This window comes from Chaetodon auriga, chromosome 20 (genome assembly GCF_051107435.1).
Source record: "Chaetodon auriga isolate fChaAug3 chromosome 20, fChaAug3.hap1, whole genome shotgun sequence".
Classification (NCBI taxonomy): domain Eukaryota; kingdom Metazoa; phylum Chordata; class Actinopteri; order Chaetodontiformes; family Chaetodontidae; genus Chaetodon; species Chaetodon auriga.
Window position 1 is genome coordinate 7,309,328 of NC_135093.1, and position 11,271 is coordinate 7,320,598.

The 11,271-nt window shown below is 42.7% G+C and overlaps 2 protein-coding genes across 2 annotated transcripts; both read left to right on the plus strand.

Moving 5' to 3' along the window:
- The first annotated feature begins 3,367 nt into the window (after positions 1-3,367).
- Positions 3,368-6,806, plus strand: lrit1b (leucine-rich repeat, immunoglobulin-like and transmembrane domains 1b). The gene is made up of 4 exons (XM_076759147.1): positions 3,368-3,629; positions 3,987-4,447; positions 4,675-4,980; positions 5,120-6,806. The coding sequence occupies exons 1-4, from the start codon at positions 3,508-3,510 to the stop codon at positions 6,187-6,189; spliced, it is 1,959 nt and encodes a 652-aa protein (XP_076615262.1). The 5' UTR covers positions 3,368-3,507; the 3' UTR covers positions 6,190-6,806.
- A 1,348-nt stretch (positions 6,807-8,154) lies between these two features.
- LOC143339076 (leucine-rich repeat, immunoglobulin-like domain and transmembrane domain-containing protein 2) lies at positions 8,155-11,119 on the plus strand. Its single transcript, XM_076760085.1, has 3 exons — positions 8,155-8,305; positions 8,527-9,308; positions 9,525-11,119. The coding sequence occupies exons 1-3, from the start codon at positions 8,196-8,198 to the stop codon at positions 10,307-10,309; spliced, it is 1,677 nt and encodes a 558-aa protein (XP_076616200.1). The 5' UTR covers positions 8,155-8,195; the 3' UTR covers positions 10,310-11,119.
- The last annotated feature ends 152 nt before the right edge of the window (positions 11,120-11,271 follow it).

An 11,271-nucleotide genomic window follows, 5' to 3' on the forward strand; every position in this document is an offset into this window, starting at 1 on the left:
TTATTTTCCCTGCATATGTGCGAGGAAAAGTGCAAAGGTTACAAGCCTGATTGAGGAAAGTCAAAGCTAGTTGAAGGCTAAACTGAAAAGGATAATCTGAAGGTTAGAGGGTCTCATATGATGTACAGATTATAAAGGCAAATTCATGATTTAAATCTGATTTAGCATCAAAAGACAAATCAAGTTCAGGACACATTATTGTTGGACTGTCTTGTCTTGATGTTCTCCATGAAATATTGATGAAACCTGCAAATTTGTCTTTGAAGTAGGTGGTTTTGTTGATGGTGGTGGTTGATGTGTCGTAAAGTTGGCCTCTGGAGCAGGTGGGACTCTGTGTACAAGAAGCCTCAGCAGGGCCTGTTTCTGGTGAGGAAACTCTAGAGATTTAATGTCGGGGAGACGTTTTTACGGTTAACAGAGTCTGTTCTCTCTTTCAAAATGACCTCCTGGTGCAGCTCTCATCCTGTTTAAGACAAACTGAGGCCCTCATCCCCTCTATAACTCACTCACGCTGCAGCATCTTAAGTTAACTTTTAACAAAGAAATCAAAGTTTCTGAACATCAATTTTAATCTTTTCATAACAATCTATAAGTTTAGGTTAAAAAATTAAACTGACAAATTCCTAAACAGGCTCTTACTGGCCACATTGAAGTGCAAAATGTTAATTAAAACGTCTGTGAAAGCACCGGGATCTTATTCATTCACTCTTGAACTGCTGACCAGAATAACGCTATAAAACGAGGACAGCGGAAAAGTGACCTTTGGCTCCTGCAGCAGCCTGAACCTTTTAAAATGCAACATTTGGGCAGAGTCTGATTGCACCACTAATCTGTTCACAGATTACCACAAACTCATTAACTATGGAGTAATGATGTGTCCCAATGGACTTATAATAGCCTTTTCTCAAGCTGCCCATATTGTCCCATCCAGTCACAGGCCTCCTCATATATTCAACTAAAAAAAGAGCTGCACTGTTGATGCTTATCGCTGCATCTGCTGCTCTGACACGTGTGGCTCAAATGTGGCATCAGAAATGTTGATGTTTTACAGATAAACTGACAATCTGGAGCATTCGAGTCGTATATCAGAATGTTTGTACAGAAAGTGTTTGTGCAGCGTGACGTCACGCAGGAACATAAAGCGGCAGGACGCCAGTTTTACAACGCCAAAGATTCAATTTAATAATCTGTTAATCTACTGCAGCTGAGTGCGATGAAGAAAGAGCTGATCTGGAACATGGATTGATCAACTGGTATCAATTGTGATCATGTGAAAGGAGGTTTGGTTTGTGTGTACAATAAGCACTGAAATAATAATAATAATAAAAAAATCGATGTTTTTAATTCTAATAATTTTAATGCAACACGATTTGCAAGATGAGACCCTGTGCAACACATTTCTGCTCTTCCTGTGCTGTACATCAAAGAACAAAACTCAAGACCATGAAGTCTTATTTTATAGAAGAAATCAGGGTGAATCTCAGCATCTCGTTTAACCTCTTAATTAACATCAAACCCACCAGTGTCCTGAATAGCCGGTCTGTAACGTTTTTTCCAAAGTGCAGTTGCAGTGGTTGCACATTAATGCATTGGCTAACAGTTAATTACGCCATCATAATCTGCTGGTTTTGCAATGAAACAAAGGTTGCAGTGTTGGAATTGCATTTGTTCTGACAGACCCTGGAAATGAGCAGCAAAGATGGAAAAACTGGAACCAGAGTTTTTGTTTATTCCTGTAAAAAGTGGTAACAGGGGAAATGAGAAGTAATTAAGTACCTTTACTCAAGTACTGTACTTACAATACAGTTTTCAGGTCGGGGAGGCTTTCTACTTTTTCTCCACTGTCAACACTATCAGGGCCCGTCCTTCAGTAGGAGAACATTTATTCTTGCAAATACTTTGTTTTACTTTACCTCTAAAGGCATCTTTGAATGCAGGAGCTTGACACACCACATCTGTTTCTTCCCACCCACTGAGGTCAGACGGGAGGGAGGGGGGGAGGCACAGGTTTGTCCCAGGTCCTGCCAATTTCTGTCAGGACAAACCCTGAAAGAAATAGAGCAAAGATGTATTAATAAGAGAGAGAGCGACGGTTGGATTAAAGGATTTGAACTCCTGCCGGACAGCCATGTCTCTAAACCTCTGCACCTGTGAAAAGCCCTCAGAGACTGAGACAACACGGCTGTCATCCACAAAGTGTGTCAGACACACAGTTACACACAAGAAGGATGAACGTGCAGGAAAATTAGAACAATTTAATAATAGCAAGAGTAAGATTAAAAATTGGAGATATTTCTCATATAGTTCTTTTAGTTGATGTGAGAAGTGGAATACTCTGTACTGCTTTGGGTAGTTTAATAATACATTCATTTTTTGAATATATTTTGAATTAATAATCTGAATCTGCAAAGTGGTTAAAACTTTAAAAATGTTCTGTAGTAACAAGTACAATATTTGCCTCTGAATTGCAGTGGAGGAGTAGTATAAAGCAGCATGAAATAGTTAAGTGCAAGTACCTCAAAATTAAACTTGAGTACAGTACTTGTGTAAATGCATGCAGTTATATTCTACCACTGATGTTTATATGATCTGCAGAAGTCCAAACTGGGTTGACTGAGTTTATGTTCTCCTTGTAAATCATAAACATAAAAGATGGAGATAATCTCAAACAGTTTTTGAAAAAGGTTATTGATTTGTTATTTTAACCCTGTGATCAACTGATGGCCTCACATGGTTTTGTCAAAGGTCAGTTATCTGGTTTGAAGTTTAGGTCTAATAACAGGAAGGTGAATGACATACAGTGAATACAGATAGCGACTCTACACTGCCATCTAGTGGCCACTTGTTGCTTAAGTCCGAGCCATCATGCAAACTACAGTCTATCAGGATATTAAACATTTCACAGACTGTTTAAAAATATCACAATTTAAAGACAAGCAAACACAACAAGAGAACAAGTTCATTAAATATAACTGTAGGACGTCCATGTGCTTCCCTGTTAGAATAAAACAAACAGTTCACAGCATTAAAAATTAACCGTACATCATAACTGAGAAAGAATTCTTCATGTTAAAATCTGTCTACATGAGGTTGTTTTGAATGTTTCAGATATTCATGGTTAATAACTACATATAGGTAGATTTCAGGCCTCTGCTGTGGCGACCCGCAGCCTGCGCTTCATTTAGGTGCTGTACACTTTGCTGCGTCCAGAATTAACCGTCCAATCAACTACTGCAAAGTATTTCCCTGAGAATAAAAGTGAAAACTGTGCAGCCTATCAGCGTCCAGGAAGCAATAGCCTAATCGTGTGAATGAAAATAACCCAAGTCCTTCACTAATCCCTGCCTATCCTTTTTATCTGAGGATTCAGACCAGTCAGAGCAGTATGGAGCTGTGAGCCTGCACACCACCACGATGCATCCGATGCCCCGTTAGGCTGAGCCGTAGCGCTTGTTTTCTTTCATTGTAGTTTAGCTGCATAGCGTTTAGTAGCTTGCAGGAGAAAAAATGAGTCGATATTTTACTGCTGCTTTTTGTTTGGCTTTAGTTTTTCTTCCGCTGCTGTGCAGTTCATGTCCTGCACAGTGCAGCTGCTTCTTCCACAAATTAAGTGATGGATCTAAAGCAAGGTAAATATGGCAGTTATTCAATGTTCTTGTTTCAGTTTTACATGTTTCTTTCTTTTCTTTTCTTGCTTGCAGAATTGATTTTCACTGCAGCTTTCCTCTGTTCAGTTACTCCGTGTAGTGGAGGATTAACTTGGAGTCGCCCTTTAATCTCCTTTGCTTGTTACTGAACAATAGGTTACTACGTTGGTCAAATAAACTCTGAACTAAATTATTATGTGAAACGGAGGCAGAAAATATATTTTGCTTGTTATAAAATCCACTTCTACCCACCCCGACAATTTCAAAGAAGCTTTGCTATTGTTCCTCTTAAATGTCACATTATGAATAATCATGTTTTTATTATTTTATTCCTCGCAGGAGTGTACTCTGCAATGATCCAGAGATCACTGTGGTTCCTCCAAATTTTCCCACTGACACATCGAAGCTGCGCATTGAAAAGACAGCAATCACGCGGATTTCAACCGACAACTTTCACTACCTCAACAACCTGGAGTTTCTGTGGATGTCTTTCAATTCACTGAACTCACTGAATGTTGACAGTTTCCGGGGTCTTTACAACCTGGATGAGCTCAGGCTGGATGGCAACGCCCTCACCTCCTTCCCCTGGGAGTCCCTGACTGACATGCCAAACCTGAGGCTTCTTGACTTGCACAACAACAAGATCTCCACCATCCCTGCAGAGGCCACTGTGTACATAAAGAATATCACCTATCTGGACTTATCCAGCAACAGTCTGACAACCGTTCCTGCTGACGTTCTCACAATGTGGCTGAGTGTGAAGCCATCCCAGGACTCTGATTCCTCCAAACTAATTCTCGGTGAGGATCAAGCTGTGGCATATTAGGATAGTGGAACGTATTCTTTTTAATCTGCCTTGCATGAGGACCACTTCTTTGACACCAGAAGGTCTTAAAGCTGAATTAGGGATTAGTCTAATTATAGTTATTGTGTGTCAAGTTGTCAGACTAATTCTTGTTATTTTAACAGCCGCACAGTGTTGATGAACTGGATGTTGGTAACAGTAAACGCCTGGTTTCCTCTGCAGGTCTCCATGATAACCCGTGGCTGTGCGACTGCCGGCTGTACGATTTGGTCCAGTTTCAGAAATCCCCATCATCATCTGTGGTTCTCATCGACACCAGGCTGAGGTGCGCTGATCCAGAGAGCTTGTCGGGGGTTCTTTTCACCGAAGCGGAGCTGCAGAGGTGCCAGGGCCCTCGTGTGCACACGGCCGTGGCTCGTGTTCGAAGCTCACTGGGCAACAACGTTCTGCTGCGCTGCGGCACAGTTGGAGTCCCCATCCCTGAGCTGTCCTGGAGCCGGGCCGATGGAAAGAAAATGAACGGCACTGGTGAGTTCTGCTGCACTAATTCCAGATGTGCTTGAATTAGAACAGCATCTATTTCTATCCCAGTGTCAATGAGATTAAAGTTATTCTTTTTGTGCCAATCTGCTTAACTCTGTGGATGCCTGCTTCTTTTATTTTTCAGTCCAGGAAGAGATTTCAAAGGAGGGCATCATTTGGTCGATTCTGAGCGTGCCTGCAGTCTCCTACCGAGATTCTGGGAAATATGTGTGCAAAGCAACCAACTTCGTGGGCACTGCAGACGCCATCATCTCTTTGGTGATCACAGATTCCTTTCGGTCAGAGGAAGCAGGCGGCGGTGTTTCTAAGAGAGCCAGAGGGAAGAAACCTGGTGGCATTGGAAGAGCGGCTTACCAGGAGAAACTTATTGCGAGATATGTTCCTCCACCAACCACCACTGCCGCCCAGCCCATCATCGAACCTCTCAATGGCAAAGGCGTGACTGGGAAGTATGAGATTGAAAGCTACAGCATCTCTGACGATGCTTCTCAGAGACGAGGCAAAGCGTCAGGCTCCCAGCAGGCGGTTGAGGTGGAGCGGGATGCTCTGAGTAACTTGGCTGCCAACGCCTCATCCTTACAGCAAGCTCCGGAGAAAAGGGTGGTGCGTTCGGTGAAGGTGATCGGTGACACCGACCACACCGTCTCTCTGAACTGGCGAGCCCCTACAGCCACAAATACCACAGAATTCAGTGTCCTATATGCCGTATTTGGTGAGAGAGACATGCGTCGGATCAATGTAGGTGCTGGTAGGAACCGGATCACCATTGAAGGCCTTGTGCCAAAGACAAAGTACATTGCTTGTGTTTGCGTCAAAGGCCTGATCCCAAAAAAGGAGCAGTGTGTAATCTTCTCAACAGATGAAGCAGCCAGTGCCAGTGGCACTCAGAAGCTCATTAATGTGGTGGTGATAACGGTGGCATGCGTGATTGCTGTCCCCCTGACACTGATTGTGTGCTGCGGGGCGCTAAAGAAGCGCTGCCAAAAGCTGCTGGGGCGGCAGCCCAAGGACATGCAGGACTCATATGTCACGTTTGAGACCCTTGGCCCCGCGGCCAAAGCTAAAGGGATGGAGGGCGAGTATCTGACCAGGCTAAATCCTGACGAATCCAACAGGCTGCTTTCAGCGAGGTCCAGTGTTGACTCAGAGGCCACAGCTAGGACTGAGGGGCCACCTAACGAGTACTTCTGCTAAAACCAAATGTATGCCACAACCTCCAGAGGATGCACTTTGTTTTCTAACAGCCTGTGACGTGAATAGATAAACTCTTGGGCTCAGAGACTGAAAAGACTCGTCTGATCCTCTTCTGGGGGTCTTCAGAGGACACTGACAGCTCTGTCAGCACTGGATGTATGACATTGTTTTACAGCCTTGCGGAAATAAAAACCACCATTCATTTGGTGGACAGCAAAAAAGGGAAAATATACACAGTGACACGGTTTCAATATTTACATGTGGTGTAAATGTGTAAAATTAACTTTTTTTTTAATTCATTGTGCACTTTTAAAGGTGATGTTTTGCAGAGGAAAATGTCTGGAAATGTTGCCCTAAACGGTCTAAAACCCAATCAATTTTATTTTATTATTTTATTTATTTTATTTTCTCCTGCACTGTGTTCAACTCTTTACTGAAAATATTTAGAGGAAGGAGTTATTAGTCCATTTTGTATGTCAGTATGATGTTAACGTGCCAGGTTTACTGTTGGGTCGAAAACCTAAAACGCATCACATTTTATAATCTGTAAATACTTGTGACCTATATATGTGTATGTATGAATGTACTGTATAAAAATAAATATTTTTTTATACTTATATACGTTCATGTTGTTTTCTTACATCTCAGAATATTGATTTTTAAGTAGATCAGTATTCATTTTGACTCAAGCAGAAATTGGCCTGTTATGTGCATTGAAAACGTAACACTGCTGTAGGGAAGCTAGTCTGCTAGTAGCTAATCGGAGCCCGATCAGGTAGCATGTCGCTAACTAATAACCTAGTGTTGAGTAAAACCTGCTTAAAGTAGTAGGTGGGTGAGCTGGATCAACATAAATTAAGCTATATGTTAGTTCTGTTTTCTTTAAATCGCAATTTTGCGTGTTAGTGAAAAGCTTTTGCTTAACACTGAGTTTTTATTATTAGCTATGCTAGTGACGTCCTGTTGTTGTGACCGTGTTAACATGCTAACATTAACATTTAGCTCAAAATGCTGAGGCACAGCCTCAGCACACAGCAGCTAGCTTCTTTCTTTTGCCTTGTTAACACAGAAAGTGGAGCAGAAATAACATCAGTGTTGTCTGAGAAAGATCTCAGATTTAATACAACTCAGTCTGAACTCAGAGAGCCCAGAATATCTACAGATGTGTGGACTAATTCACCTACAAAAGTCACTAAAGATGCTAAATCAAGTTTAGGGAAGTTTGTTTTGTCTCTTATGCATCTTGTGTCCTGGTGGATGATGAAACTAAAGCCACTATAAAGATTATTAAAACAATTTGTTCAACGTAAGGAATGACGTCTATCTATATCTCTACTTAAAAACTTGTATGATAATTGGGAGATTATAACTGAACGTCAGATGAATTTCTTTGACTGTTAAACTGGGACGTACATCTATAAACACCTTAGACATTAAAGGGAAAATGTCTGTTAAAGACTGAAACTCCAGTGCTGTAGATGCTGTCTGTTTTCACACTTTATTTATATGCTGATTCTGCCTTTAACAACCTGTGAGACAACCAGTGTTCAGATTATTGAGGTCAGATTACAGTCCTCTCCAGACATCTGTCTCTCTGCAGCCCTCCCTCTCTGTGCTGCTAAGCCCGACCGACTCCGGCCCACTTACTGCAGATGGGCCTCCTGTCATGTCAATGCCTGTGCTTCAGAGGGGGACAAATAGATTAAACTGGATCGATGCAAAGCAGTTTGGGGTCATATGTGAAAGAAGAACTGTAATCCAATCAAACATAACTCACTGAATCTTGATTGAATGTTTGCGTGTTTTGATGCTTTTGAGGAGATCAGAAAATGATTTCTAGACAAAGTGGACCACTGATATAAATACACCTTACCTATGTGTGTCTCACATGTCACTTGGTGTCTTAAGTGTTACGTCAAGGAAGATTAAGGTAATAGGCTTTCTTCCAGGCAGCCCACAGGCTTGTCCTGGCCACACAGGCCTATTTCACAAGCTCCTCCAGGAATATGGATGCCTTTTGTGTCTTGTTACGTACCGCTTTGTTGTTTTATCTTGTCAACCCTGGATCATCAACTTGTCTGATCGGTTGCTCCTGCACAGATGATAACTTGGGAAGGTAAGTGCCCACTGAAACTATATACACTCTTAAAAGTAGGCGTGAGTATGTGTTAGCCTTAATCTCGTTTTAAATGTAACCTGCTAACCTAATTGCTCTATAATTTAAACACAAACGCTATCCCTAAATTTGTGCTAGTGGTCCACGAGCAGTTGTGAAGACAAAACGCACTCTTGTCATTAGCTTCTCTTGTCTAAACACATCTCGTCTTACCATTCTAGGTCTTTACTATGTATGGAAACCTCGTTGGGACAAATCCCAGCAGACATCCCACACAATTTCACTAAAATCCGAATTGAGAACTGCCACCTGACTGAGTTACCGCAAGGATCTTTCTCCAAAGTTAGTGCCTTGGAGTTCCTCTGGCTGAATTTCAACGAGATCACCCTGATGAACATCAAAAGCCTGGAGGGGCTGGCAAACCTGACCGAGCTCAGGCTACAAGGCAACAAGCTGACTTCAGTGCCATGGACGGCGTTTAGGGACACACCGAAACTGAAGATTCTGGACTTGAAGCACAATCGATTGGATGTCCTGCCTGAACATGCCCTGAAACACTTACCTGCTCTAACCTACTTAGATTTATCCTTCAACCAGCTTAGCGTCATATCAAAAGATGTCTTCATTTCTTGGCCTCTTTACCAAACAGCAGAGAAAACATGGGGCAAGGAAGGAGTGGTCTCCAATGTGGTTCTGGCGTTGCACGACAACCCCTGGTTGTGCGATTGTCGCCTAAAAGGCTTTGTTGAATTCATCCGGGCGGTCAGCCCTCCCATCATTCTGATGAACTCCTATTTGATGTGTTCGGGCCCCGCCTCCAAAGCCGACAAGTTTTTCCACGAGATCCAGTTGAAAACATGCATGAAGCCGGTGGCCTCTGCCCCAGAGACAAACATCACTTTACCTCTCGGAGCAAATGCAACACTCACATGCTTAGTCAAGGCCAGGCCGAGCCCGACCATTCAGTGGATGTACAGTCTGAAGATTATAAGAGGATTTACTGGTAAGATTTTTTTTTTATCACTACCATCCATTAAACTGTTGTGAACCTGCTCTAGGAGCACTTAGTGCGGTATATGTGAAACTTTCAGGCTGCATCTGCTGTATGAAAGATGCAGCAACAATACCCCTTTTAGTTACCTTACCGTGTCTTTATCAGATGTAAACAAGCCTCCGTTTTAAATGCAGTACGCTCTGATGCCCTGTCTTCTCCCTGCAGCTACACAGACTCAAATAAATGAGGAGACCATCACCTCCCAGCTGGTGATCCCTTCTCTTCACCTGGCAGACCGAGGAATCTACACCTGCATGGCCAACAACTTCATTGGCAACTCCTCTGTCAGCATCACTGTTAACATCAGCTCCTTCAATTCCTCCATCCCTCTCCCTCCACCTGTCCCCATGTTGTCGACTGATGAGAATACCTACATTGACATCCGCATTGCCAAGCAGACGGTTTACGGTATCACCCTGGAGTGGCACGCAGCAACGGACAACCCAGCAGAAACCTGGTTCACCATCCACTTTGGTAAATACGACTCACCCAAAAAGGAGATGATCTACATCGGCCCCGGCATCAACAGCTACTCCGTCAGCGACCTGCTTCCTGTCACCAAATACGAGGTCTGCGTGACCCTGAAGAACCATCCACCGAGGGAAGGCCAGTGCGTCGTGTTTGTGACTGGAAGTGACATCAGTGAGCTGGAGCAAAGAGAGAGGCTCATCCACATTATTGTCATTGTGTGCGCCATGTTGTTGGCAGTGCCGGCCGGCATGTACGCCTGCACCACGGAGGCCAGGTTCGGCTGTGCGGACCCCTGCGTGGATCTGTGGAGGAAGCGCAAGCTTTACAGAGAGAACATGGGGATGGAGAGGCAGGGCACCTTCGACAGCCTGCAGGCGGGCAGCGATGAAGGCCTGTGCAGGGACTCGGAGGAAAAGCCGAAAAAGAGCAGGAAGTCTGAGGATAGGTGCAAAGGAGGAAGTGCAGCTCATCTGTACTAGCATCAAAGTCAAGCAATGTACATACATGTGCATTTGTAAATAGTGTCAGCTTTCAGCGTAGCTCCAGCTTGTGCTTCTCACGTCTTGTGATTGCATTTGAGTCACTAACCATTTGATTTCAGAAAAATTAAAACCTGATGATGGAAAAAACACTCATAACCGCTGTCATGAAGGTATTTCTAGAATCCTCAAAGACTCCTCCAACCATGCGGATGAAACAATATTCTGTCCATTTTACCACAGAGAAGATTTTTAAACCTTTTCTGACTCCTTATGACCTGTGGATCAAATGTAATACTGATGAAAGGGAGGCACAAACTGGGGCTATTTTGAGTACATAGCCATCCTGTAAATAAAAATATCTCAAGCTATCAGCTCGAAGTGGAGATGCCTTTATTCCTTATTGTAAGGAGAGTTTATTATCTTTGTTAATGCAAATGTACAAAAACAGGTTTGTGCTAAAATGCATTTGATATCTTTTTGTGTCAGTTTTGTTTTCAATGTTTTGATACTGAATGTAAAATCATGCAATCCTAAATGAGAAAAGTGTAAATAATCATACAAACTATACTGTAACTGAGCGGATTGTGTGTTGGTTCGTGGTTCAGGAGATTTTAATCCACTTCATGTTTAAAAAAAATATGTATTTTGTTATTGTTTCTCTTTTTACAGACTCCAGATTTGTTCTGTTGTAATGGAATGAAATGATGTTTGACATGGATTAAAGGGGAGTCAAAGACGAATGCTGAGACATACTCTTGATTTTTTAGCACAATCACTCAGAGGATTTGTTACATAAGCGGTGTTTTCCCGTGCATTTATACATACACTCGTAAGCAGATTAAAGTGATTTTCTATCTGAACTCCAGTCAGCAGAACATGATATTTCCATTTAATGACAGCTCGGAGCTTGCTGTCTCCACATCAGCTGTGCATCAGCCAAATAGAGGGTATATGTACAC

What these genes read in the sequence shown, in the direction of transcription:
- lrit1b (XM_076759147.1), top strand. Translation starts at nt 3,508, where the DNA reads ATGAGTCGATATTTTACTGCTGCTTTTTGTTTGGCTTTAGTTTTTCTT. An exon ending in TTCCTCCAAACTAATTCTCG is followed by an intron (nt 4,448 to 4,674) that starts GTGAGGATCAAG and finishes TTTCCTCTGCAG; the next exon opens with GTCTCCATGATAACCCGTGG. An exon ending in AAAGAAAATGAACGGCACTG is followed by an intron (nt 4,981 to 5,119) that starts GTGAGTTCTGCT and finishes TTTATTTTTCAG; the next exon opens with TCCAGGAAGAGATTTCAAAG.
- LOC143339076 (XM_076760085.1), top strand. Translation starts at nt 8,196, where the DNA reads ATGGATGCCTTTTGTGTCTTGTTACGTACCGCTTTGTTGTTTTATCTT. An exon ending in ACAGATGATAACTTGGGAAG is followed by an intron (nt 8,306 to 8,526) that starts GTAAGTGCCCAC and finishes TTACCATTCTAG; the next exon opens with GTCTTTACTATGTATGGAAA. An exon ending in GATTATAAGAGGATTTACTG is followed by an intron (nt 9,309 to 9,524) that starts GTAAGATTTTTT and finishes TTCTCCCTGCAG; the next exon opens with CTACACAGACTCAAATAAAT.